This window comes from Chamaea fasciata, unplaced genomic scaffold (assembly GCF_029207755.1).
Source record: "Chamaea fasciata isolate MVZ Bird 193981 ecotype frontalis unplaced genomic scaffold, bChaFas1.0.hap1 SCAF_12, whole genome shotgun sequence".
Classification (NCBI taxonomy): domain Eukaryota; kingdom Metazoa; phylum Chordata; class Aves; order Passeriformes; family Sylviidae; genus Chamaea; species Chamaea fasciata.
In genome coordinates, this window is record NW_027094097.1 from 19644039 (window position 1) to 19666743 (window position 22705).

A 22705-nucleotide genomic window follows, 5' to 3' on the forward strand; every position below is an offset into this window, starting at 1 on the left:
AGGAAAAAAAAGGCAAGCACCTCAAAACCAACCAAAAGACACAGCCCGCTACACAAGGAGGGTGGGTGGCTGCAGCCTTTCTGCTCGGCCTGCTTGCGTGAACTGCCACGCAAAAATGAAAAAATGCTGTGCAAACTGCCAGCCCAAACTGCTGTGCCAAAACTGCCGTGCCAAAACTGCCGTGCCAAAAGTGCCATGCCCAAACTGCTGTCCCCAAACTGCTGTGCCCAAACTGCTGTGCCAGAACTGCCACGGCAAGCGCCTGTTTGCTGCGGGCCAGGTCGCTTGCACTCCCCAGAGCCATTTTAAATCACCTGCAAAGGAACAGGAGGTCGAGCCTCACCCGCTTGAATGGATGGCAAGAGGGTCCTTTAGTGCCCTGGGCTTCTTGGTTCTCCACTGTTCTCTGTCTACTTACACAGTGTCTGACTTCCATACGAGCTCTGTATGTTAAAAGAAAATCCCATGACCACCTCTGGCTATTTCCCTGGGCTGTTTATTTCCATTTTTTCTTACTTGCCTGCCTCAGCCTGGATCCCAGGTGATCCACTTTCCCCTCAGAAGAAACTGAGTTTTCTTTAAGTAAACTTCAACCTGGTTTTGGTTTTGTGGATTTTTTCCAATTACATTTGTTTTCATGCCAGTTTGTGTCCTAGACTGTCACCAGGACATTTTGTTTTTCCTTACTTCCAGTCTTAGGGATGGTGTTAGCTCTAAGGCCAACTCTCCTGCTGTCAGAGATGCTTTTGAGATCTCAGAGCAGAGAGGACTTTTTTTTATGAGAGGAGCCAGTGCAGGATCCTTTCACTCTCTGGCCATTCTACTACCATGCACTGGGATGGGACCCAAAAAGCTCTGGATCCTGAAAAGATGATCTCTCCAGGAGTTTGCTCTCTCCCTCCTGCACCACGAAGTCCCTTCCCCTCTCACAGCCTCTGTTTTCATGCATATAAAACCTTGGATATCACTGAAGGGATGCGGTGCCTGAATTCATCAATTTCCTTTGGAAGTGCTCTGGGATGCTCTTGTGAAAGGCAGAGTAGGGAACAGGGCAGGTCCAAAATGGAAGAAGCAAAGAGCAATGCTGGTAACACGTAACCACAACCCAGCTTTGTCTCCCTTTCCCAGGGAAGTCCTGCAGTGGGTGCTCCGTGATCTTTATCTGCCTCCCCCGAGCAGCTCAGTGGTAGGAAAAGCCAGCTGAGGTGGCTGGTGGATTCTCGCTCAGTGTTGGCAGAGGCTTTGAGGCAGGAGATTCTCTTGAGGGATGCTGGCTTTCCAAAGCTCTCCTGAGCTTGCAAGTGTGGAGTAAAGCTACCTGCTGAGCTAGTGCACAACAAGTTATCTTCTGATCCAGTTGGGACCCTCGTGGCTTGGGGTCAGCCCTTGCTGGGGAGCTGCCGCTCCTCCCCAAGTGCTTTGCTCTCCCACACTTCCGCTTCTCTCTGCAAATATATTAAATGACCTGCTGGCTTTTTCTCTCCCTGTGGCTGCAGGCAGTGTGATTTGCTGGAGCCACCACCAAAGGTCTGGATGGAAGACTTCGTGGAGGAGAAAAAAATAAAGAAGGTGAAGGGCTTTTGTGAAAATCGCACCGCCCTCCTGAGCAAAAAGGTCCAGGAGGAGAAGGCAAAGGTGCAAGAAGACCCCCTGCTGTTCTCCAATGACTTTTTTTCCATTGAGCCAATGGTGAGTGATAGCTGAGAACCTCATTTTCCTCTTCTTCCTCCTCCTCCTCCTCCTCCTCCTCCTCTTCCTCCTCCCGCCCACCCTACCCCCGCCCCTTCCCCCGGGTGCGGTCACTCAGCAGATCCTCAGCTGGCTCGGTGAGCTCAGAGGGAGGACATGGAGTTTCTGGTGCGGCTGCAGAGCTCACTGCTGAAAGTATTTCTGCCCTGCAGGCTCAAGGCAGGGCTGGGAGCCTGACAAAGCTGAGCTCTGCTGCCAGGGCTCGAGCTCAGGGCACTCCGTGTCCTTGAAGTGTCCACAGGGAGCAGTTTTTGTAGGTAGGGGCTCCCCCGACACGTGCTGCTGCGTGGGGTTCAGCGGAGGGTGTTGGAGCAGTGCCAGTTCACGTATCGACACGAAGCATGCAAGGGTTCGCTGGGAAAAGGAGGCCAAATTCAGCCCAAGGTTAATCATAGAAATGCCTGTCCCTTCCTCTAACCACGACTCGCACTGTTTGTGAGTCTCCCAGTGTCGTCTGTGAGCCTGGACACAAGGGTGGGAGGTTATAATGGGCATCTTGAGTTCTCTTGCACACGGGGACAGTAAACCTTTTCTTTTTCTGTTTATGCAAGCAAACGCCCATGTCCTCCCATCAGCCAGAGCCCTGATTCTGAGTATTGGCATTGTGAGAGATGATGAATGCCTGGTGTCTGCACAGTGCAAAATGCCTTCTCATCCTGGAGTAAATCCTAGAATAATCCCAACCTCTGCTTTCTTTCAAAAAAGGTTAAACTAATATTTTTCTTTCCAAGGAAGGGGATCGTGTTCTTGGTTACTCCTATGGCCCATCTAAGGCCAAGAGCCACCAGTGCACAATGGCAGTTAGATACCACTGTAGCTGACTGCAGCATGATGTGACCAGGAGCTTGTGTCAGAGCAGCAGGAACATTGTGGAGAGTGGGGGCTGATCAGCTGAGCATTGAGAGCGCCCAGTGGTGTGTTGAGCTGGGTTTAGAGTGTTTCCTTGGGCTCCTTATGTTGTTTACTCATCACTGATGCTCTAAAGAAAGGCTTAGAGGAGTGGTTGAAAACAAGAAGTGTGAAGTTTGAAGATAAATCTTTTTCTGTCTCTTTCTGTTTCAGGAGGGAGAGATTGGGCCACGTTGTTCGGCTGAAATCAAGGTGACCTTTAAACCCCTGGAAGCACTGAAGTATCAGAGTGTGGCCTACTGTGACATCTCAGGTACAGCTCCTTTGCCCTGCTTCTCTCACCCACAGTGAAGCCATGGAGCAAGCCCGAGCCCACTGGGCTCCCATGTAACTGCTGGGAAGAGTTCCTGGTCAGCAGGGCAGTGCTGGCACATCCCCAGTGTCCCTGCAGCTTCCAGGGAGTCTCCCATGCAAGGCCAGGGCTCGGAACACCTGTGTCTGGATTGCTGATCCCAGAACAACCCAGGCAGTGCAGGGAGATCTTTTCATGGCACGGCTTTGCCAGCATTTCCTCAAAGGCCAAGGAGCTGCAGAGCAGAACAGCTTTAGTGAACAAGCACTAAGCCCCTCTAGACCACTGACCTCCAGGATGGGTCCATTTGACATGGATCCATCATCAGGCAGTCGGAGCTGAGTTAGAAATGTGCTCCCTGAGCCTGGATCACCTCCAGACACCACCAGGCCAGCGGAGGCGGAGCCCCGCTGAGCCCAGGGTGTTGGTAGAAGGACCACCCTTGGCCAGCACCTGCTTCTCTCCCTGTGTGGGAATTGTCACCTTGCAGCTCTCAGTCTGTGCAAACAGAACACAGTGCCGAGTGTCAGAAGTGGAGGACAGCAGTCCTGTGCTGCTGGGCCAGGTGGTTTGGCAGTTGTTGCCTGGCAGTTTGCCAGGTAGCAATTGCCAAATCTTTGTGAGCTTTGTGCCTTCACTGAATGGATTTCAAAGCTCCTCTAAGTGCATGGGGAGGAAACCCTAGAGTCATAGTACGTTAAGGATGGAACGGACCTCAAAGATTGTCTAGTGCCAAGGCCCCTGCCATGGGCAGGGACACCTCCCACTAGACCAGGTAGCTCCAAGCCCCATCCAGCCTGGCTTTGAACACTTTCAGGGCTGGAACCTCCACAACTCCCCTGGGGAACCTACTCCAGTGTCTCACCACCTCACAGTAAAAAAATTCTTCTTAATATCTAACCTAAATTTCCTTTCTTTCAATTTATACCTATTACTCCTTGGCCTGTCACTACAGGACACCAGAGATGTTTTAAACTCAGCAAACTGGTGGCTAAAATTGGAAACCAGCCCAAGGAATGGGTTAGAAATTGCAAGTCAGCCCCAGGGGATATCTCCTGAGGGAAGAGAAGGGTCCATATCTTCTGCTGCAGCATCAAGAGCTGGTTGCATGCAGCTCAGAATCAGGGACTAGCATTGAGGCAGCCTGGAAAATCCAGTAGAACAGAGGGAATTATTGTACTGAAATGGACATCTCTCCCCAGGCCGTGAGAGCAGGCTGGCCCTGCGCCTCAGAGGGGAAGGCCGCGGACCCTTGGTTGAACTCAGCTGTGATACCCTGAACCTCGGGGAAGTTTTTGTCAAAACCGCCCACACGCATGAGGTGAGCACCAGGGGATGGGATGGATCCTGATGGCTCCTGAGGCAGCAGCAAGCCTGGTGGAGCTGTGGAATTCCTGGCAACCTGGGCAGTTGTGAGCAGGGAATATCTGATGTACTGGTCAAATCTGGGCGGGGGGGGGAAGGGGGGGGGTCCAGAAAGATGTGTCTGTTGTTCATGAAGCCCCACTCCCTTCTTTTGGGCAGCCTTCCATAGGGATCAGCTGGGAGGCTTCCTGCAAAACAACCCCTTTTGACCCAACACTGGGTCAAAAAGCTGTTCAGAGGCTTTTGTGGCAGCACCAGACACAAGGCACCTTTGTACTGGGCTGTTCGGAAGCGGCTGGGACAAACTGGCTACATTTGAGCTTCAGTCCACCGCAAACAATTTTCAGTCAAGTGTCTCTCCTGCTCATTCCTGGAAGTCACAGGAAAGCCATCCAGCCTCCTGGCTCAGTGCAGGCCCTTGCAAAGGGCTTGAGGATTCTTCCCCTTGCTGTCCAATCCCTCACCACACTTCAGGCTTGGTGCATCTCTGGCTCTAGGAGGAGAAAAGTGTTCCTGGGAATAAAGCAAGAGATTTTTCTACCTATTTGCCTCCCCCCTATTGGGGGTCAAGTTTGCAAAAGAAAAAGAGAGAGCAACTGAAAGAGGCAGAAAACGAGGCACATCATCATGCCAGACACTTTCAGAAGTTTGGCTGTAGAAGAGAAAGACACGTTGAGTTTTCTTACCAAAAGATGGTGCTGTCTGTACATTTTGATGTTGATGCCTCATTCTCAGTGTATTGTTTTCACGGTATGGGAAAAGGTAAATGCGTAGATACGGTACTGCTGGAGCTGTGCTGACTGGGGCAGCAGCAGCTCTGTGGTGATTCACTACACAGCTGCAATCACCCCACGTTGCTCTCAGGGCCAGGTCTGAATGAGCTTGGTGCTACTGACCAGAGGTGGACTGCTCTGTGTCCGTGGGGTAACCCCAGGGTGACTCCAGTTATGTGGAGTTGTGTGAGCTTCACATGAAAACCCAAAGGCAGAACTTGTCCTGTTGTATTTTTTTGACTTCTGCCGTCCAGCAGCACAAAGCATCTTCTGCCTTTTCTGGGTGTTAATTGCGCCATTAGAAAATAACTCCCAAGAAGGGAAGATTTCACGTGTACTTGCATTTTGTTTTCTTGCTGCTGCAGGTGAAACTGATGAACAAAGGAGTTGTTGATGCTCCCTTCACCTATATCCCTTCAAACACGAAAGTGGGCTGCTGCTTCAAGTTTGTACCCGAGGAGGGCCTCATTGCACCAGGTGGGATCCAGACTATTCAGATCTCCTTGGATGCCGCCGTGTTGGGGCGGTTTGAGGAACCATTCCAGTTCCGTGTGGCTGGATCTCCTACGCCTGTGATCCTGACCATCAAGTAAGGACTCTGGGAGCTTACTCTGGGTGGGCACATCTGTAGCTGTCTCTGGGACATCTCTCACCTACCTCATTTTGGGGCCAGGCAGAGAAAAAAGATGTTTCCTGAGGTCTCAATCTCTGCTCTGATCCTGGCATTGCCTTAGTGTGGGGCTGCCTGCTGCCCCGTGTGGTACCCGGGAGCTGGAATGACTCCTCCCTGCAGGGATCTCCCTCTGCCTTGGGCCATGGCAGGCAGTGGCATGGATCAGCTTTGGGCAGTAGCTGCTCTGGGATGTCCCCCCTGAACACCCAGCAAGGCCCCCAGGGCTTTGGAGATGGGCCAGCCTGGGTGATTCTCCACCAGCAGCAGTGTTTTTAAAAACTTCTGTTAATAATCCATCCCAAAGGGGCAGCAGCAGCCTCAGCTCACCTCTCATGGCCATGCATGGAGACAGGCTGTGCTCCGAGCTCCTGTGCAGAGTGCTCTGCTACCTCCTTTCCACAGCCAGGAAAAGCCTGATGTGGGAGACAGGGAGCTGTGCAGCAGGAACCGTCCCAAGGACATGGGCTTCATCCCATGATCCTGGCCCTGCAGAAGGGAGAAGGGGTGATGATGGGGGAGGCAGAGCTCAGTCCTCAGGACCACAGCAGCAAGAGGGCTTGTCCCTGCTAGCCTGAGGCGTGTGCTGGTAGGATAACGTAGTGTAAGCAGGAAAGCTGATGCTGGCTGCTCTGGAGCTTTGGAGCTAGGCTGCTGCTGTTGGGAGGCACTGGATCAGGGCAATAAAGAAATGAAAGCAATCTGCAGTTGATTATACCAATAAGATAAGGGAGATGGATTAAAAAGAACATGTAACGTATTACCTAGCAAGAGAAAAGTGTTGACTAGGTCTGCCCATAGTAGAGAAACGATTGCACCGGCTTTGCTTTTGGAGGAAAAGTGCTGCTATTTTTATTTTGGAAATCAAGAGGGAACCTTTCACCATCAAATAATTGATTCTCCTCTGTCCCTCCCCCAAACTGGTCATGCATGGGATGTTATTCCATAAGCAGCTTCCTCCTTGAGCAAGAGAAGGTGTTTCTTGTTGAGATGTGTAGAGCGGAGCCAGGGGCAGTCCTGTGAACACAGGAGAAGACACAGTTCACTGGTCCTTGACTTTTAACCAAAAGGCAGGGTGCGCATTGAGGGGCATCAAGCACGAAATAAACTCGTGTTGGGCAGCTTCAGGTGCTGCCTTCAGTGGATGTTGGTGACTTTTAGTGCCTGTCTGCTGAGTTCAAGGACAGGTGAGGAGGTGTGGTAGATTCAGGACACCCATGTTTGGTTGTTTAAGCTATTGCTCCTGGCTGTGCCAGCTGGTGCACTAGTGACAGGCTGGTCCTTTCCTCTAGGATTCATCTGTCCACTGTGTAGAACTGTTAATGCTCTTTTTAGAGGATGTTTGGGGCTCCCCTGGCTTCCTGTCTCAAAACTCTGTCTGTAACGATTGTGTGGGTCAAAATCTCCAGAGAAAGCCCCTCCATGGGAACACCAGTTACAGCCAAGTAGCAAAGCAGGGAACCTGTGGCGGGAAAGGCTGGTTACAGAAGTTTGTGGGGACACCTTTATGTCCATCCCATTACAGATGGGGAATCTGAGGCACGGAGCCACGTCTGGGTGGGTGTTCAGGGTCCCTCATGGGACCACCGGCAACTTGGGGGCTTTTCCTGCCTGCCCTGCGTCCAAAGCCCCATCAGTGGCTGTGGGCTGCTGGCCTCTTGGCTTTAGCTGCCTCCTGTGCACATGGACGCTGTGCTGAGCACATGGTGGTGCGTTGATTTGAAACGCACGATGCCCCTGACACCAGGTTTTATGCCCCCAAGCCACGACAGCCGGCGGCTTTGCAATTCCCTTTAACGTAACCATTTCCTTCTGTGTCCCTGTCATCGCAGGGGGTGTGTCGTCGGGCCGACTTTACACTTCGACACCGATGAGCTCGACTTCGGTGACATCTCCTTTGGTGAGTGTTCCCTGCGCTGGGACACAGCGGGAGGGATCTGTGTGCTCCAAAATGGAGCACTTGAACGTAAAAGCATCCAGCACTGCTCATGTTCTGCCACAACAGCCTCTTCAGGGTGTGAACTGCAGGTGCCTCAGGTAGCATTTTGCCATTGTGGGATCAAATAGAACCAAGTATTTTCTGGTGTCTCCGTCCTCGTTTAAAAGACAGATTGTGCCAAGGAAGGTGGCAATCTTCATGGAATGGAATGATGACCCTCCTCTCTCCAAATTACTATACCTTTGAAATTACAGGGCTTCCAGGCAAAAATATGGAAAAGGAATAACAGTTCTTTACTAGAGTATATCAGGATAGCACAGACAACAATGCAATGCCAGAAGTTTCCAACCCGCCAAGTCCCGTTTTCCCCTTTGGTGTAGTTATGATCACAGGCTGGAGGAGCTGTGGGCTCTGGCAGGGCAGTGATTCCCTCCCAGCCGGCACGGGCAGGGAAGGAAGGAGGAAATCGCTGCTTTTGCAAACTACGGGCAGCAGGAGATCTGGGCACTGGCAATCGGGAGCAGGCAGAAGCGGGGAAGGCGGGCAGGTTCGATCACGGTGCTGAGCCCGGCGTCAAGCGCACGACGTCCCGCAGCAGCACGCTGCCGACCTTCCCGAGCCCCGGCGGAAGGACGGAAAGGTCTGCCCCCTGCAAACCTCGGCTCCGACTTCACAACCGCCCGCGGCATCACGGCACAGCTCCCAAAGAGCCCCGGATGGAAAAGCCCACCCGCACAGCCGAGACCACCCCAAACCCCCTGTATCTCCCTTCCCGGACCAAGGCCAAAATTCACTACGAAACCTAAACTCGTAACAATGAAGTTGTTGAACGTTTTAAGAAAACGAATTGCCTTTCCTGAGCTGCTTCTTCCCCACCCTGCATCACCACTGAGGCACTTGTTAAGTTGCCTTTTGAATAAATGAAACAAGAAAGGCAACAGGTAGAAACGCATTCCTAAGGTCTCTTCAGCTGAAGGCAGCTGTTGTATCTTTGCTTCTGTTTAACTGTTGTTGACTGTTGTCTGCATGTGGTGACCTCAGTCTCATTTGAGGTTTTGACATCTGTGTTTGTCCCTTTTGTGCTTCTCTTGCCTCCCTGCTGGAGTCCCTGCTGGAGCCGGCAGTGATTACTGTTGATGGGCACAGAGAAGCTCTGGGCTGCGCCTGCAGTTGTTTTTTCCCCCATCTGTGTTCAAATGACTCTTGGTGAGCAGGCCTGGGGAGAAGTCTCCTCCCCACAGAGCTGGCCAGCCAGTCCACTGCAGAGCGGGTTGTGGCTGGTGTCCGGGCTCTGCAGGACATCCCCACCATGCGTGGCAGTGTCTCTGGCTTTCCAATATGGAAAGCAAATCTCAGAGTTAAGGTGGGGTAAACCCTTGCAGGCAGCAGTCACAGTGAGTAGTATGGGTGCGATGTCCCCGCTTGTTGGGTCAAGGCTCGGGTTTGCCTCCAGCTGAGTGGGCTCTGAGCTGTCACATGCCCAGTCTGTTTGGCCCAAACCAAAAGACGCCTTAAGAATTCTGCAGAGAGAAACTGTGTTAGGGTGCTTTGCATCACGTTCTGGTTCCTGATTCCATCCTCACTTTGTTTTGCTGTAGCTTCTTCTCAATGACGACTCACTGTTTATATATCTTGAAAACGGTAGGAGTGTTGGCAGACTTAACAGGGAATTTTACAGTTTGAATTTTCAGAGGAAATGCTCGGTCTGGGTGCACAGTCATCAGGGAGAAATAACTGGTGCTGGTTTGGGGCAGGTGAGGGAGCTTCTCCCCATCAGAAAGAGAGAAGCTTGCAGTGTTGAGCAGGGCTAAGAGCAGGCATTTTCAAGGCTGCAGTCTGGAATCAGTGTTAAAGGGAACTAAGTGACGACTAATTCCTCTTGCAGCTTCTCAGTAATCTGTAGTTCAGATAATAAAGAGCCAAACTCCAATCACGCTTTCACCCTACCAGGGTATTCCCACCAGGAGTCACGACATAACTGGTGCCTAAACGGATATTTGTGTCCTTTTCCTAGGCTTTCCCTGCACCAAGACCTGTCGCCTCACTAACACCTCGCGGGTGCCCGTGACGTTCAAGCTCCGCGTGTCGGACGATGGCACTCAGCCTGCTGTTAGCAGCTTTGATCAAATACTCAGCGACAGTGACCCCTCCTGGAGGGAGGGAATTCATTTTTCTGTGAAGCCACGGGAGTTTACAATGAATCCCAGCGAGAGGACCCTCCAATCCCAGGAACACCAGGACATCGAGGTATGGGAAGAGTCCAGCCACACACACTTCAGCAGCGGGTCTGAAGCTTCACGGGAGTGTGGGAGGGCTTTAGCTCTGATGCCAGCTCTGATCATCGTGTGAGCGAGGATCTGCACTGGCGTGGGGCCTCTGTGAGCTGGGTTACTCGGGACGTTCCTGAAGGAGCACTGATTTGTTTCCAAAATCACAAGCTGAGATCATGTACCATATGGTCAAGTACTGAAGGCATTTTGGTGTTTTTGAGAGCAATGTCTTCGATTGCAAGTGGGCAGAGGACGGACGAGGACCAAAGGTGGCTGTTAGAGAGATGTCATTATATAAAGCAGTTTGCTTTTCTTCTTGGTCTCATTTCTCCTGTCCTGGGGAGTAGAATGATTTGTGTTCACTGCAGGGATCTCCAGTGAAGGCAAAAAACTCTGCAGCCATGAACTGCCCAGCACCTGCTGGCCCACGCTTTGCCTTCAGCTTCCCGCTGTAAAGCTGAACTCATTCTGTTCAAGTCAGGAGATTTCCTCTGCATTTATGTCATTGTAGTCAGATGAAAATTTGCCCCTTAATTTGAATACGGTGCTGCACAGAGCTTTAGTCTAATGTTTTCATTTAGCTGACCTATGCCCCGATAGCAAGGTGTGCTTAACAAATCTGGTATTTGCCAGACGGCTTCTGTTACTCTTAGAGACTGTGCTCTCCACATGGAGCGGCAGAAGAATTAAGGCAAAATCCTCCCTTTTCTTACCACAAAAACTGGAGGACATCACACGTGAGTCGTGAGCTTTTGTAAGGAAGAATTTACTGCTCTTCTCTTCCACCAGGTGACCCTGTGTTCCAACACTGTGACGGAATACAACCGGAAATTGCTGGTGGACCTGGAGTGGTTTGGCAAGGGAGTGGCATCACTGATCATCAAGGCCAGGTACCAGCACTTCCCTGGCCTCCCCCAGCACACTGCCTTGCACAGGGTGTGCTGGCTGCGGCTCCCAAGGAGACGTGTTGTTTAATGACCTCATGTTCTGCCCAGCTGGACATGAGAACAGCAGTGCTTGAAAAGCAGCCTGTGGTGAAAAGGAGCCCTGCTGACAGCCCAGCGTGGTCCTGGGTCGTTTTCTAAAGGGACCAGGAATGATATCATTTATTGACCTGGTGCTTGAGGTGAAGCAAATTTCCCAAGGGCCTCCTCGCCTTCTTCCTGCAAGAGGTGGAGTTGTGCTGGGTTGCAACCAGCCCGCGTTGGCTTGGGGCACACCAAGCAGTCTGCTGAGGGTCAGGGTCTGGTTCTGTTAACGAGGGCACGTGACAGTGGGGAAATGGCTCACAGCAAGAGAGGTGAGGGCAGGATCTTAGGAGGGGAAATGAGTCCTTGATGTGGCAGGTCAGCTCTATTTTTTCCCCTTCTCTCTGCTTCCTGTTTTGAGCTTTGATGTTCTCAGGCTTAAAGCAAAAGTTGTTCTTGCTCCAGCAGAATTCCATCCTGCTGTGCTGCTCTAGGTGTCGGTTTAATGACAAGAGGGATGCAGTTCCCTGGTGCTGTTCCCACTCCCAGGCAGAGCCATCTCGTCAGTGCCTGGGCTGCCATGTTTGAAAAGCAAGTGCAATTGGGGACAGTCAGTGTTTGGACCTGTGGAGTGAAGGACCAGGGGAGTTGTAGGAACTGGGAGGGAGTGATCTCCCACTCTGTGGGGCAGGTGATGTCTCATGCCCTCCAAGGCTGGGGCAAACAGCTGAGTTCTCAGGCAGGGAAACAGCACCATGGGAGAGAAGGGAGTCATTTTTACTGAGACACTAGAGTCGTGTGTTCCTGGAGCCTTAATGAGCACTGATCCCTGTTGGGAAGGCTCCCCCAGAGCTCATGGATCACTGGGACTGTTACAGGAGTTCTTGCAAACCTTCTTGAGTAAAGGAGGGGCTGAGGCAGCTGTGGGACCAAGTGGTCTGCCTGGGGCACTTGGCAGCCTCTGGGTGCTGCCTCTCAGGTTTTGCCCCTCCTCGACAAGACATGTTTGAGTGGGAAGACTTTGCAGGCAATTTTTCACCATAGGGCTGTTAAATGTGTATTTGACAGTGACAAAGGTGTTGTGCTCCATTTCACAATCTTTGGGGGTCAACGTTCTCCATTCTCTCAGTATCTCTGATTCCCTTGGGGTCATCTCTTTGCCCAGATGTTTCGTTCCTGAGCTGCAAGTGTACCCCCAAAACCGCGGATTCCATGAGTGCGACCTGAAGGTGCCATTCGAGAGGAAGTTCTTCATTTGGAATAACACCCACCTTCCTGGCTGCTACGGGCTTATTCCCCAGGTTTGGCATCGCATCCACCTCCTCCTGTCAAATATTACTGTGGAGATTATTAGGGGGGAAAAGGGTTGGGATGAGACCTTGGTGGTTTCTATTCAGTCTTAAAGATCTGCTGAGAACAGGATCCTACCTGAATGTAAACTTTAGGATGCAGTTTAATCTCTTGAGGAAAGAGCTTACGTTCTAGTCTTCAGGGTGTTTTCTTGTGGGAGATCTTTGAGGGTTGTGAAAAGCTGCTGCATCCACAGACACCAGTGCCTGTGCTGGCAGCCTCCTTGCAGAACCCCCTGAGAATGCTAAGCCTACAATTCTTGCACCTTGTTTGTGCCTTTTACCTTTGTCCTGGGGATTTTTAAAAATGTGTGTAAGTTGCTGTTGGGATGGATGTTGAGGAGTTTAAAGTTTCTTCAGAGGTCCCTCTGAAGCTGGATTTGATTCTGTCCCTTCTAGGAACCCGAGGAGGACTCTCCTGTGCTCTACTCCAGCCCCAGACCCTGTGGGATTGTCCAGCCTCGGAGCACTGCAGAGATTCCAGTTATGGCTGAAATCCAAACATTGGGCAAGCATTGCACCGATGTTTGTATCGGCGTGTTTGGGGACGCAAGAAACCCACTGGTGAGTGCAAGGGGAGGTGTGTGCCTTTGTGCAACTGGTCCTGGCAGGGTGCACAGTGTGCGGGGATTCTTCCGGGGAAAAGAGGCACAGGCTGCTGTGGAGAAGGACAGCAGGGACTGGTGGCATAAACAGCTCGTGCCTTATAGGTGGCAATGTCAGTGTCTGACCCAGAAGGTAGTTCATCTAAGCTGGAATTGAGGATCATTTTAATTACTCTTTAAAGTGCTATTAGCTTTGGAAACACCTTTTTTAAAATGTTACCTCTCAGCACAAAAGAGGATGTCAGAAGATTTCTGGGAACCTTGAGCTTTCTGTAGAAGAAAGGAAAGCTGGCATTTGAAGAGTAGTTGCAAGGATTTAAACTACATTCAAACATGGAAATGGTGATGCCAAATTCCCTGGATGGCACCAAACATCTGAACCTGGGCCATTGTGGCACTGCATGTAAACCAGTCAACAGGGAGGACAGGCAGTGCAGGCTGTGCCAGGGAGCCTGAAGTTTGACTAAACACTTGCTTTCAACTATCAGGCTGCTTACCTTAAAGAGAAGGGTTTCTCCCCACCAGAATAACCAGTTGTTTAACTGTCAGCCTGATCTTAACTAGAGATTTCTTGCAAAGCTTCTACCTTTGGACCAATAATTTGTAGTTTGAAAGTTTCTCTTTACTTAATCCTTTTCAATTTGGAGGTGAATACATAAGTTTGGTTTTTTTTCCCCCCAAAATCCCAGGATTTCAGCTGGAAAATGGTAGCTGTCCCTAAAGAAATAACTTGAGCTGGGTTGAGCTGTTTAAGCCTTTTTAGGTTTCCCTGTTCGGGTTTGATTTTTTTTTTTTTTTAATCTTTCTTGCCTGCTTTCTGTAACAGAGAACAGAACTACAGAGCTTTGGACGGCCGTCAGCAGTCTACATAAGTCCAAGGCTGATAGAGTTCGGCAGGATCCCAGTGCTAAGGCCTAATTCACAAGCTTTTGGCCTCTTCAACGAAGGTCTCATCGATTTAGACTTCAGGCTAGAGATTGTAAGTATCTGTGGGGCTGTTTTCCAGGGAAATTGACTGGTTGACCTTACAAGCAGCCATGACTTGGTTTTTATATGCATCGGCCTGTGTGAGAGGAAGCGAGATACTCCAAGATTCCATCTGGGTGAGGCAAAAGGAACCTGGCTCTGGAGTGGTTTTAGCTGGGGCACTCCTCAGTGAAATCAGGTGCAGAGATGTTGGAGCAGAAATTCGTCTGGATTGTGTTGACAAGTTCTCCCATAATTTTATGGAAGGTCTTTAGCTGTGTGTGTCACGGTTTTTGAGCTCTGAGATCAAGAGAAACCTGTGGTCCTTTGCTCCTCGGAGAGCATGGGTTTCCCTGTGCTTTCCCTGTGCCATCTACATTTGCTTTGTGCCAAACTGCTGTTCATGGTAGAGAAGAGGGTGTGAGGTCTGTCCTCAGACTGCTGGTGGGGAGGCAATTTTCACACCTGCTGTGGGTCAGGCCAGTTGGGCTGTCCACACAAAGACATGTGTGGGGGTTGTGCACCCCCCCAGCCTGTGGTCTCTGTGCCTTTGAAGAGCATCTTTGGGGACCGGCTGCAGAGAATGGCTGTTTAATATGTGAAGGCTGCACAGGGCAGAGGAGCTGGGGCTGCTCCCCTGGCAGGGAGAGCAGGGCTGCTGCAGCCAGGAAGGGCTTGTAGGCTGGGCCTGGGGCTGGGTGGGATGTCTGCTGGAGGGGGAGATCTCTGAGGGGCTTGAGGTTTGCTCTTCTCCATGCTGGGTGTGTTGAACTTGGAACTGGTTAAAACCTGATCCTGTGGACTTGTTTGTGTCTGTGGATAAAGCATCAGGCCATGTGGGAAAGTCCAGCCACAGCCTCCTGAGCCAAGGAGGAGGGGCATGATTTTTCCTCTTGCTGCTTTTCCTGCTGTTTGGGGGATAGATGTAACCTTAAAGTGAGGGATTTTTCCAGGACAGCTTTCTCGAACTACACAATGAAATTCTGCCTTCCACCTCTTCAGGGAGCAATGCACCTTGGCTGGGTGGGCCTGGTGTGTAAAGGATGGGCTTCACGTGCTCGTTCCAGGGCTGGACCTGCAGAGCTGTGTCTGTACAGCTGTGCTGGTGCGGGGCCTTTCCTCCCTCCTTTGGGCAGCTTCCAGCTCTCTTGGCCAATCTGTGAAGACCATGAGAAACCAGAGGACACGAGTTCTTAGGAAGAGTGGGCCATGCCCACTGAGCACATGTCATCCAGTTTTCCCTCTGCTTCCTTCTTTCCTGCTCTGCTGTAACCATTCAGAGGTGACTTTTCCAAAGCAGAAGGCCCTGGGGCACCTCTCTACAGCGGATGATCAGTGGGAAGTGAGGGCCTCGGTCCTTTAGGGGACGTTGAAAAGCATTGAGGGCCTCTTGGGAAAGGATAGTTTGGTGTTGGGGTTTTGCTCAACTGGTTTTGCGGAGATATTCTTCAGGCTCTCAGCAGTGTCCTCCAGCTGTGTGGTTTCTGGAGTGGGATTTGAGCCGTCATGACTTCCTCTGGCCCTGAGCCTTTGTGAGAAGCCAGGAGAGAGAAAGCAGCTTTCCTTGGCACACACTCCAGAGAAGGACTGGGGAAGGAACACTCTCCTGAGGATAAGCGTCCCTTGGGTTGGGCAAAACTGGGTTAATTAGGTGAGAGTCTGTTAAAGGAGGGGAAAATACAGGTTGTGTAAGCTCTGCTGTTCCCCAGTACTGCAGCTTAAATTTAGGGAAATTAGGCCTTTAGGATTTTTATCCTCCCCTCTTTAGTCTTCTCCTTTTCTTACACCCCATAAGAGACCAGGGTGTATGGTTTCCATCCTAAATGCATGTTATGCTTGTCTTACAGGCTTATAAACCTCACTGCTATGTTATTGAACCCAGGGAAGGAGTGATCCCCGCCAGGGGTGAGGTTCCTGTGACTGTCACAGCAACCCTGGATGACACTGGGGTTTTTGCTGATGCTCTCCAGCTGTTCATTGGGAACAGACTTTGGACCACCTCCACCCTCCTGGCTTTTGGCACTGGCACCACAATTGTCATAGACAAACCATTTGCCCCGGAGCTCAACTTGGGATACCAATTCAGGTAGGAGATCTCCCACTCCCACCTCTCCTTCTGTCTCAACAAGGAGCAGTTTTGCTGTAGTCCTTCAGGCACGATCTTCTTCAGTGTTCAAAGACCCTGACTCCTTCCCTGAAGGCAGAGATACCTTTAGAGACATGTGATGGCCAGTTGAGCGTTGCTAGGTACCCTCAAAAACCACTGAAAGAGAAACCAGTTGCTCAATTGCCACTGAATTGCCTTCAGTTCTAACACATCTATGTCCTCACTTGGTCAAGTAATAGTCTCGCAGGCTCCCCCAGAACAAAAGGTTCCCAAAATGGCGCCTGGATGAGGCGGGCCCTCCGTGTGGCTGCGGGACCAAGGGAAGATGGCATCGCACCCTTCCCTTCCAAAATGGCACCTGCCAGGCAAGCAGGGGCCCTGGGAACAAAGAGACGGGAGGGTGACGACCCCCCTGGGAAGGCAGGAGCCCGCAGAGCAGTTCCAGAGGCAGATGGAAACTTGCTGGTTTGTGTGGGGCCTGCAGTGCCGCTGCCAACGCTTCCTCACGCTGCTCGTGGGCTCTGCTGCTGCCCTGCCTGCCCAGGACTGATGCTTGTGCGGGAGGCCAGAATGTTAGGGTGCCCTCTCAGGTGCATCACCTCTGGGTTTGACCGGCAGCCTCAGGATGGCCTAAAATATTAGCGAGGCAGCATGATCAGAGGTGTTTGAAAAGCAAAACTGTTTTAATTAAGGTGAAAATAAAAAACCGTGCCAAAAAAAAGAGAAGAAGCTATGCCAAGTGCAAGGAGGACCTTTGCACTTGCTACAACACCCCAAAAATGCCCTGAGGATCTTCCTCTATTCTCTTAAGTTTGTAACAATCAAGGCCGGATTCTTGGCATCCTGCCCAATAGAAATAGGAACAGGGCTTGAGGCACAGTCTCAAAGATCCAACAGGTGTCTCCGTCCTGGCACAAGGCCAAAAACGGTATCAAAATCTCTGGGTTTTACCTCATGAGTGAAACAAAGAATGGAACCCAAATCCTTCCCTTAAATGGAAGCCTCCTTGCCACTGTGGGGCTGCAAACCCTACCAGGTGAGGTACACTTCTACACAGGACCTTGCTCATTTTCCCATTGCCAGCGGAGTTTGCAAAGTTCACTTCAAAACAGTTTCTGATTGCGAAATGAAGTTTCTACAAATGACCACCGGTGCAAAACCAAAGCTTCTATGAATGAGAGAGCCCCTGCTCCCCTGGTTTCCTCTCCTAGAGCAGACAGGTGATTTCTAGAAGCTTGCTGGGATCGTCCAGAAACTTCCTTCGCGCTGGCTTTTAAAAATGCCTGCAATCATACCCCCGCACACAAGGGCCTCAGGTGCAGGATCTCAATGATTCAGTAACAGTTTTGGGTGCAGATTAATACAAAATACAGTAACAGTACGAATCACCCCAGAACACACATTTTGGCGGAAAACACCAGATCCTGTTAGCCTGGCCTGGAAAATGCTACATTACCATGAGAATCATATTCCTCTTTGCAATAACGACATCAGGAGGGCAGCTTATCAGACACTGTTCCCGGTCCACATTAAGAGCTGGAAATGAAGACGGTCTCCAAGCTATTCACAGCTCAGAATCCTCCGTGGGAGCAATCTGATGACCAGGACAACAGCTACTCCCATACTATTTTCCATTCTGGTTTCTCTTCTAGCCTCCTTCCCTGTGCTCGTCAGTTCAGACTAACAAATGGGGGCCACCACTTCCATCAGCTCTTCTGGAAGGTGGAATGTAACAGGCCAGCTGGGAAGGAGGGCCGGAGCACCTCAGCCCACAGTAGCCCCACGGCCAAACGTGATTCCCAGAGGCCCAAACGTACGGCCCCCGCGTTTCGGCTGGAGCCGCTGTCAATGGACCTGAAGCCAGGAGAGTCTGTGGACATGATGCTGCGAGGCTTCTCCCGCAAGGCGCAGGTGAGGTCCCCACCACGGGCCGAGCTGGGGAAGCATCAGATCCCCTCCCCTGGGCTCGTTCCACCGTCCCTTGACATTTGCCTGGGGAAATGAGCAGGGGCCTTCAAGAAACTGGTTTAAGACCACACGTTTCTGTGGCAGCACCACTTACTTTCCTTGCTGGTCACCATCAGACCAGCTACAGCTTTATTGTGATTCCACAGCCACCAAAACCTAGTGCTGATCCCGAAGTAGGGGTAGAAGGAAATATTGCTCTTTTGGGGCAGACAGCGTTGCATGCTTAGTCAGCAAAGAAGGACAGAGAAATAAGTTAGTAACACTTAGACTAGGAGCCCAAAAAGAAAGTGAATTAAACAAGTGCCAAGTGGTTTTTCTGGGGTAAGCACAGAGTAAACCAAAAGCCATATGAAGGGGGGGAGTTTCTCACAAGTGCCTTTTGTGCTTAGTGGGGTGCAGTGCTACAGACAGTTGAGTGCAAAATAAATAAGCTGCATCACTGGAAGAAAAGCGGGCAGTGACCATAACTCTGTGGCAGGAATAGGGCGCGTGGTGGGTGGTGGGTGCTGAGCCAATGCTGGGCATTTGCTGGATGCCCTGCCACCACCCACTGGTGACAAGTGACTCTTGCATGCAGGTGGTGCAGAATTACGCCATCTGCGAAGCTGTCATTGGGACAGGCGGCTCGATGAAGAAGATAATAGAAGCAACCATTACCTGCGAGTTTATTGATCCCACTATAAATATATCAGCCAGACAATTCTCTTTCCGGGTGGAGAAGGTAAGTAAGTGTCTGGATTGCATCCTGGCATTGAACAGCATGGCTGAGGGCGGGGTGTGCTTGTGTAAAAGCCCCTCTTTACCCTTCCTGAGGCACTTTGTAAAGTGAGGGGAGATGCTTTTAGAGATGAGACTGGTATTTAACGTCCCCAAAGTAAAACTGCAGTTACAGCTGCACTGCCAAGGAGGATCGTGGCCACCTCCAGAGAAATGCCAGTTTCTCTGCTCACGGTAAAGGGAGGTTTCTGAGGATCCTTCAGGGCACGGTGATGTCTGTACACCGATGCTGTAGGAAAGCAGGGAAAAAATGGAGATTCCTGTGAATTCCTCAGGCTGACAAGGAAAAACCCAGCATCTCCTGTGTCTCTTTGCCTTCTCTGCTGTTGGCATGAATGCTGTATGGTATAGCTATATGGTATAGCTCTGTGCATTTCCCTAAGCCTCACCTGCTTCAAAGCACCCCCAGACACCCTGCAGCTGCAGTGATGATAACACTGAGGCAGAGCAGGTGCCCTTTAGTCTCGGGATCCCAACTCCAGCATCATGCTTCCCTCTCAGTAAGTTGTCTGAAAAAGAGAAGATGTTTCATGAGTTGCTTTCTGTAGTTTCAGGCCTCTCCTCTGGTTCCCAGGTTTCCACTCAAGTACAGAATCCCTGGAACAGGCAGTTCCGATGTAATTAGAAGCTTTTCAGCTCTCCCTGATTCTGCCTGGGTTCTGCTTGACGCCACACACGCAAACTGATTTATTGCATACTATGGCACCTATTTGATACCAGTACATGCAGAACTAGTTTCCCAAACTCCCTGGTTTCGCTAAACCATGCAGGAAGCCCAGCAGAATGCAGACAAGGAAGGAAGAGCCTAGGCTGATCATAGCTTTGAGACCACAGACACCTTGTCCCTGTAGCAGGGACTGCAGGACGCATCCTGCAGACAAGCTGCTTTATGAGCCAGTCAGGTTGTAAGAAATGGCTGTATGTGAGTGAAGATCATCTAGTGCTGCTCTGTGCAATAGAGAGACAAAACTGGAGACAAATGGTCTGGAATCACTTTCTGCTTTAGATCTTGTTCAAGCAGCTGCCTCCTCTCAGGGCCCCATTTCCTCATCTGTACCTGGGAGTGTTTCCCTGTCCCCCAGAGGGTGCTGTGGTTTCTAAACATGAAAAGCATCTGCTGTAAAGAAAAATCTCCTGGAAGTGTAGAAACAAATAAAAAGGGTAAATGGAAATGTGTGCACTTCTGGGACTGAAAACTGCGAGATGCAGCAGAAGCAGGTCTGTGACTAGCTGAGGTTGTTTTTCCTTGTCTCCTGTTTGTGTAGAAACCCAGTGATGTCCTGACTCTGCAGTACCAGCCTTTGGCTATAAAGAACACCTGCCGGCTGCCACTCGACCTTATGCTCTACTTGGAGCAGCCGTTTCAGGTCTGCAGTGAGGACCAGCAGCCACTCCCACATGGCCAGGTGAGCAGCCCCGGACTCCTGCAGTGGGGTTTGAAGAGGAGGGACGCGGTGATGCACTTCTGTTGGGACGTCCTTAAGTCAAGAAGTTTAATCTGTAGCGTCAGCAGTGGGATGGCCTGAAGTGCATCAGCAGAGCTGCTGAAGGAATCAAAAACTTATCTGAGTTGAGAAGATCCACCCTGGCTCTCAGGCACAAGGAGAAGGGAGCAGGCAACTAGGTCTGGGCAAGCCATGCCGTGAAGGTGTCTCCTGGAAAGCATCCCAGCTCTCCAGCAGCCACCCCTTGTATTGCTGCTGAGCACAGAAACGTGAGCCTGAGGGAATCCTGGACTCGAGTGTGGTGCCCGCAGTCAGACCCTTGCTGTAAAGAAATGAACGATGAACTGAGAAGCCCATGCTGGTGTCACACTTGGAGCATTTACTGGTTCATGCTGTCAGACCTTGGGATGTCATCCCACAGGTGACTAATTACTGTTCATCTGCTTGCAGCCTGTGACAGTGGACGTTGGGCAGACCTGTCACCTCTACATCGCATTTGACCCAGCTTATGGACGGGATTTTAATAGCTGGAAAACAATGAAGATCCTGAAGATAGAAATGGTCAGGGGCCATCCTTATGTGGAGCGTATCACCCTTTGCGGGGAAGCCCACTTCCCAAATCTCCAAATCCAGCCCAGCACCCTGGAATTTGGCTGCATCGTGGCTGGCACGAAACAGGAGCGTTCTCTGGAGATGACCAACTGCAGCCCACTTCCCGTCAAGTACCACTGGTCATTCCAGATGGACGACCATGTGAAGAAGTTGAGGTATGTGCACCTTTGCCCTGTCCTTGAAGCTCTTCTTCCTGGTGTCCTGTTAGTACTTTGCAAAGAACAAAGCTGTTTGCCTAGGAGCTGACAAACTGCTTCTGCCTTGTCCTTGTGCAAATAACACTGACCGGCTGCGGTCAGGCTGGATGCTCAGGGAATAGCTTTGCCACCAATTTGGTGCTCCTTGTGGTTTCCCCTGGGAAGGAAAGCTGGGACAAAGGCTGCTTTCTCAGACCTCCGTGGCCTGAGGCACTGTCCACCCTGCTGAAGGGCTCCTAGTCCCAGCTGCCACAGTGCTGCTGGAGGCCCTTTTGGCCCCCTTGCTTTGGGATGGGTCCTCTCTGCAGGAGCTGCTCTCTGCTCCTTGCCTTCCTCCCTTGTGCTGTGCTGGAGGACGCCCAGAAAGTCCCAACACCAGAGAAAGAGCTACTTAGCAACTGGGCTGATGCTGAACCTCTTGTTACCTTCCCTTTCCTTCTTTTCTGAGACAACTCCTTTAGTGCCAGGACAAATTCTTTCCCAGGGGTCAGCTTTCAGTGGACACCTTGGATTCCTCACGACCCTCTTTTTGTGACACTTGTTACTCACTTTGACTTTTCCCCACTGCAACATGTCCCTTATAGGTTCTGTACTGCTTGACAGCAGGACTTGTTCATCACATCTTCTCCTATCCCTGCCTCTCGCTCCACTACTTTAGAGTGAAAAACATTGTCTGGGCACCATGGTCCTGGGAAGTTGCCTCAAACCATTCATTAAAACTAAAGAGAGTGGAACAGATGATTAGGGATCTCTTGGGGGTTATGGTGAGAGAGCGCCTCATGCAGAAATGAAACCCAGCCCCAGATAACAAGCTACAAAGCTAAAGACAGTTTTTCTTTGGGGAGCAGGCACTGAATGCCTGTCTGGGAATGGAGCATCCAGGTTGTGTTTGACTGTGTGGGAAGCACTTGTATCTCAGCAGGGTGACAGGCAGGCACGGCACAACTTTGTCCCTCACGTGGCATTAGAAACACAAGCAGAGTTACCCTGAGCACCTGCTTCAATTTAAAATGGGGAATGTGACCTGAGTCACCTGGGAGTGCTGGAAAATGTCAGCCAACCTCCCCAACACTCCCAGGGAAACATTCCTGATAAATACCTGGTAAAGCCGCAGAGTTTCTGGCGTTGGGCGCTGGGGGGGCTGTGCCGGCTCATCACTGGCTGGGTCTGCCCCTTGGTGCCTCAAATCTCCCCTTTTTCTTGCCTTCCCTGTCTTTTCCTCTCCCACTGTGGTTTTTTGCATCCCCACGAGGTGTGAATCCGTGTCCTCTGTAGTTCCTCACTGCGAGCAGTTGCAGCTGCCTGCACCACTGCTACCTCAGTGTCAGCCCTGGGCCACCTTTAGATGGGACCTGCTCCAGCCTGGATTGGGAAGGGCTGGATCAAACCATTTCTCAGTTCAACGCACCAGCACCCACCCCGGGGCTGCATCCTGAGCAGGAGCTACTGGTGCAGGTGTCCTTTCCTCCCACTGCAGGTCCCTGTTCATAGTTACGTTCTTTTCCAGACATGAGCTTTGCCCACCTAAATTCCAACCCAAACCACCGACGATGGTGTCATTCCGTTTGGATAAGCCGGCAACTCAGTGGAGACGCTTCAGGATTAGAAAAGCGGAGGAGCCAGCCACAGCCCTGGAAGAATCACGGGATCTTGGCCAATCTTCAGGAGCAGAGGTAGATTTTCTTGTACACCTACTGCTTGTGTTACCTCCCTAGCTTGCCACCAACAAGTCCTGCTCGTGCTG

General features: G+C 51.1%; 1 protein-coding gene across 1 annotated transcript in view; it reads left to right on the forward strand.

The window, feature by feature from the left end:
• Positions 1-22705, forward strand: part of LOC136296087 (hydrocephalus-inducing protein-like) — a 73148-nt gene that overhangs the window by 14446 nt on the left and 35997 nt on the right. The window contains exons 8-23 of the mRNA XM_066194910.1: positions 1497-1689; positions 2812-2911; positions 4153-4271; positions 5454-5677; positions 7591-7658; positions 9712-9944; positions 10757-10857; positions 12101-12236; positions 12684-12848; positions 13716-13868; positions 15703-15941; positions 17615-17873; positions 18508-18651; positions 19973-20113; positions 20603-20919; positions 22469-22634. Coding sequence (XP_066051007.1) covers positions 1497-1689; positions 2812-2911; positions 4153-4271; positions 5454-5677; positions 7591-7658; positions 9712-9944; positions 10757-10857; positions 12101-12236; positions 12684-12848; positions 13716-13868; positions 15703-15941; positions 17615-17873; positions 18508-18651; positions 19973-20113; positions 20603-20919; positions 22469-22634 — 2758 coding nt within the window. The remainder of the gene's footprint in view (positions 1-1496; positions 1690-2811; positions 2912-4152; positions 4272-5453; positions 5678-7590; positions 7659-9711; positions 9945-10756; positions 10858-12100; positions 12237-12683; positions 12849-13715; positions 13869-15702; positions 15942-17614; positions 17874-18507; positions 18652-19972; positions 20114-20602; positions 20920-22468; positions 22635-22705) is intronic.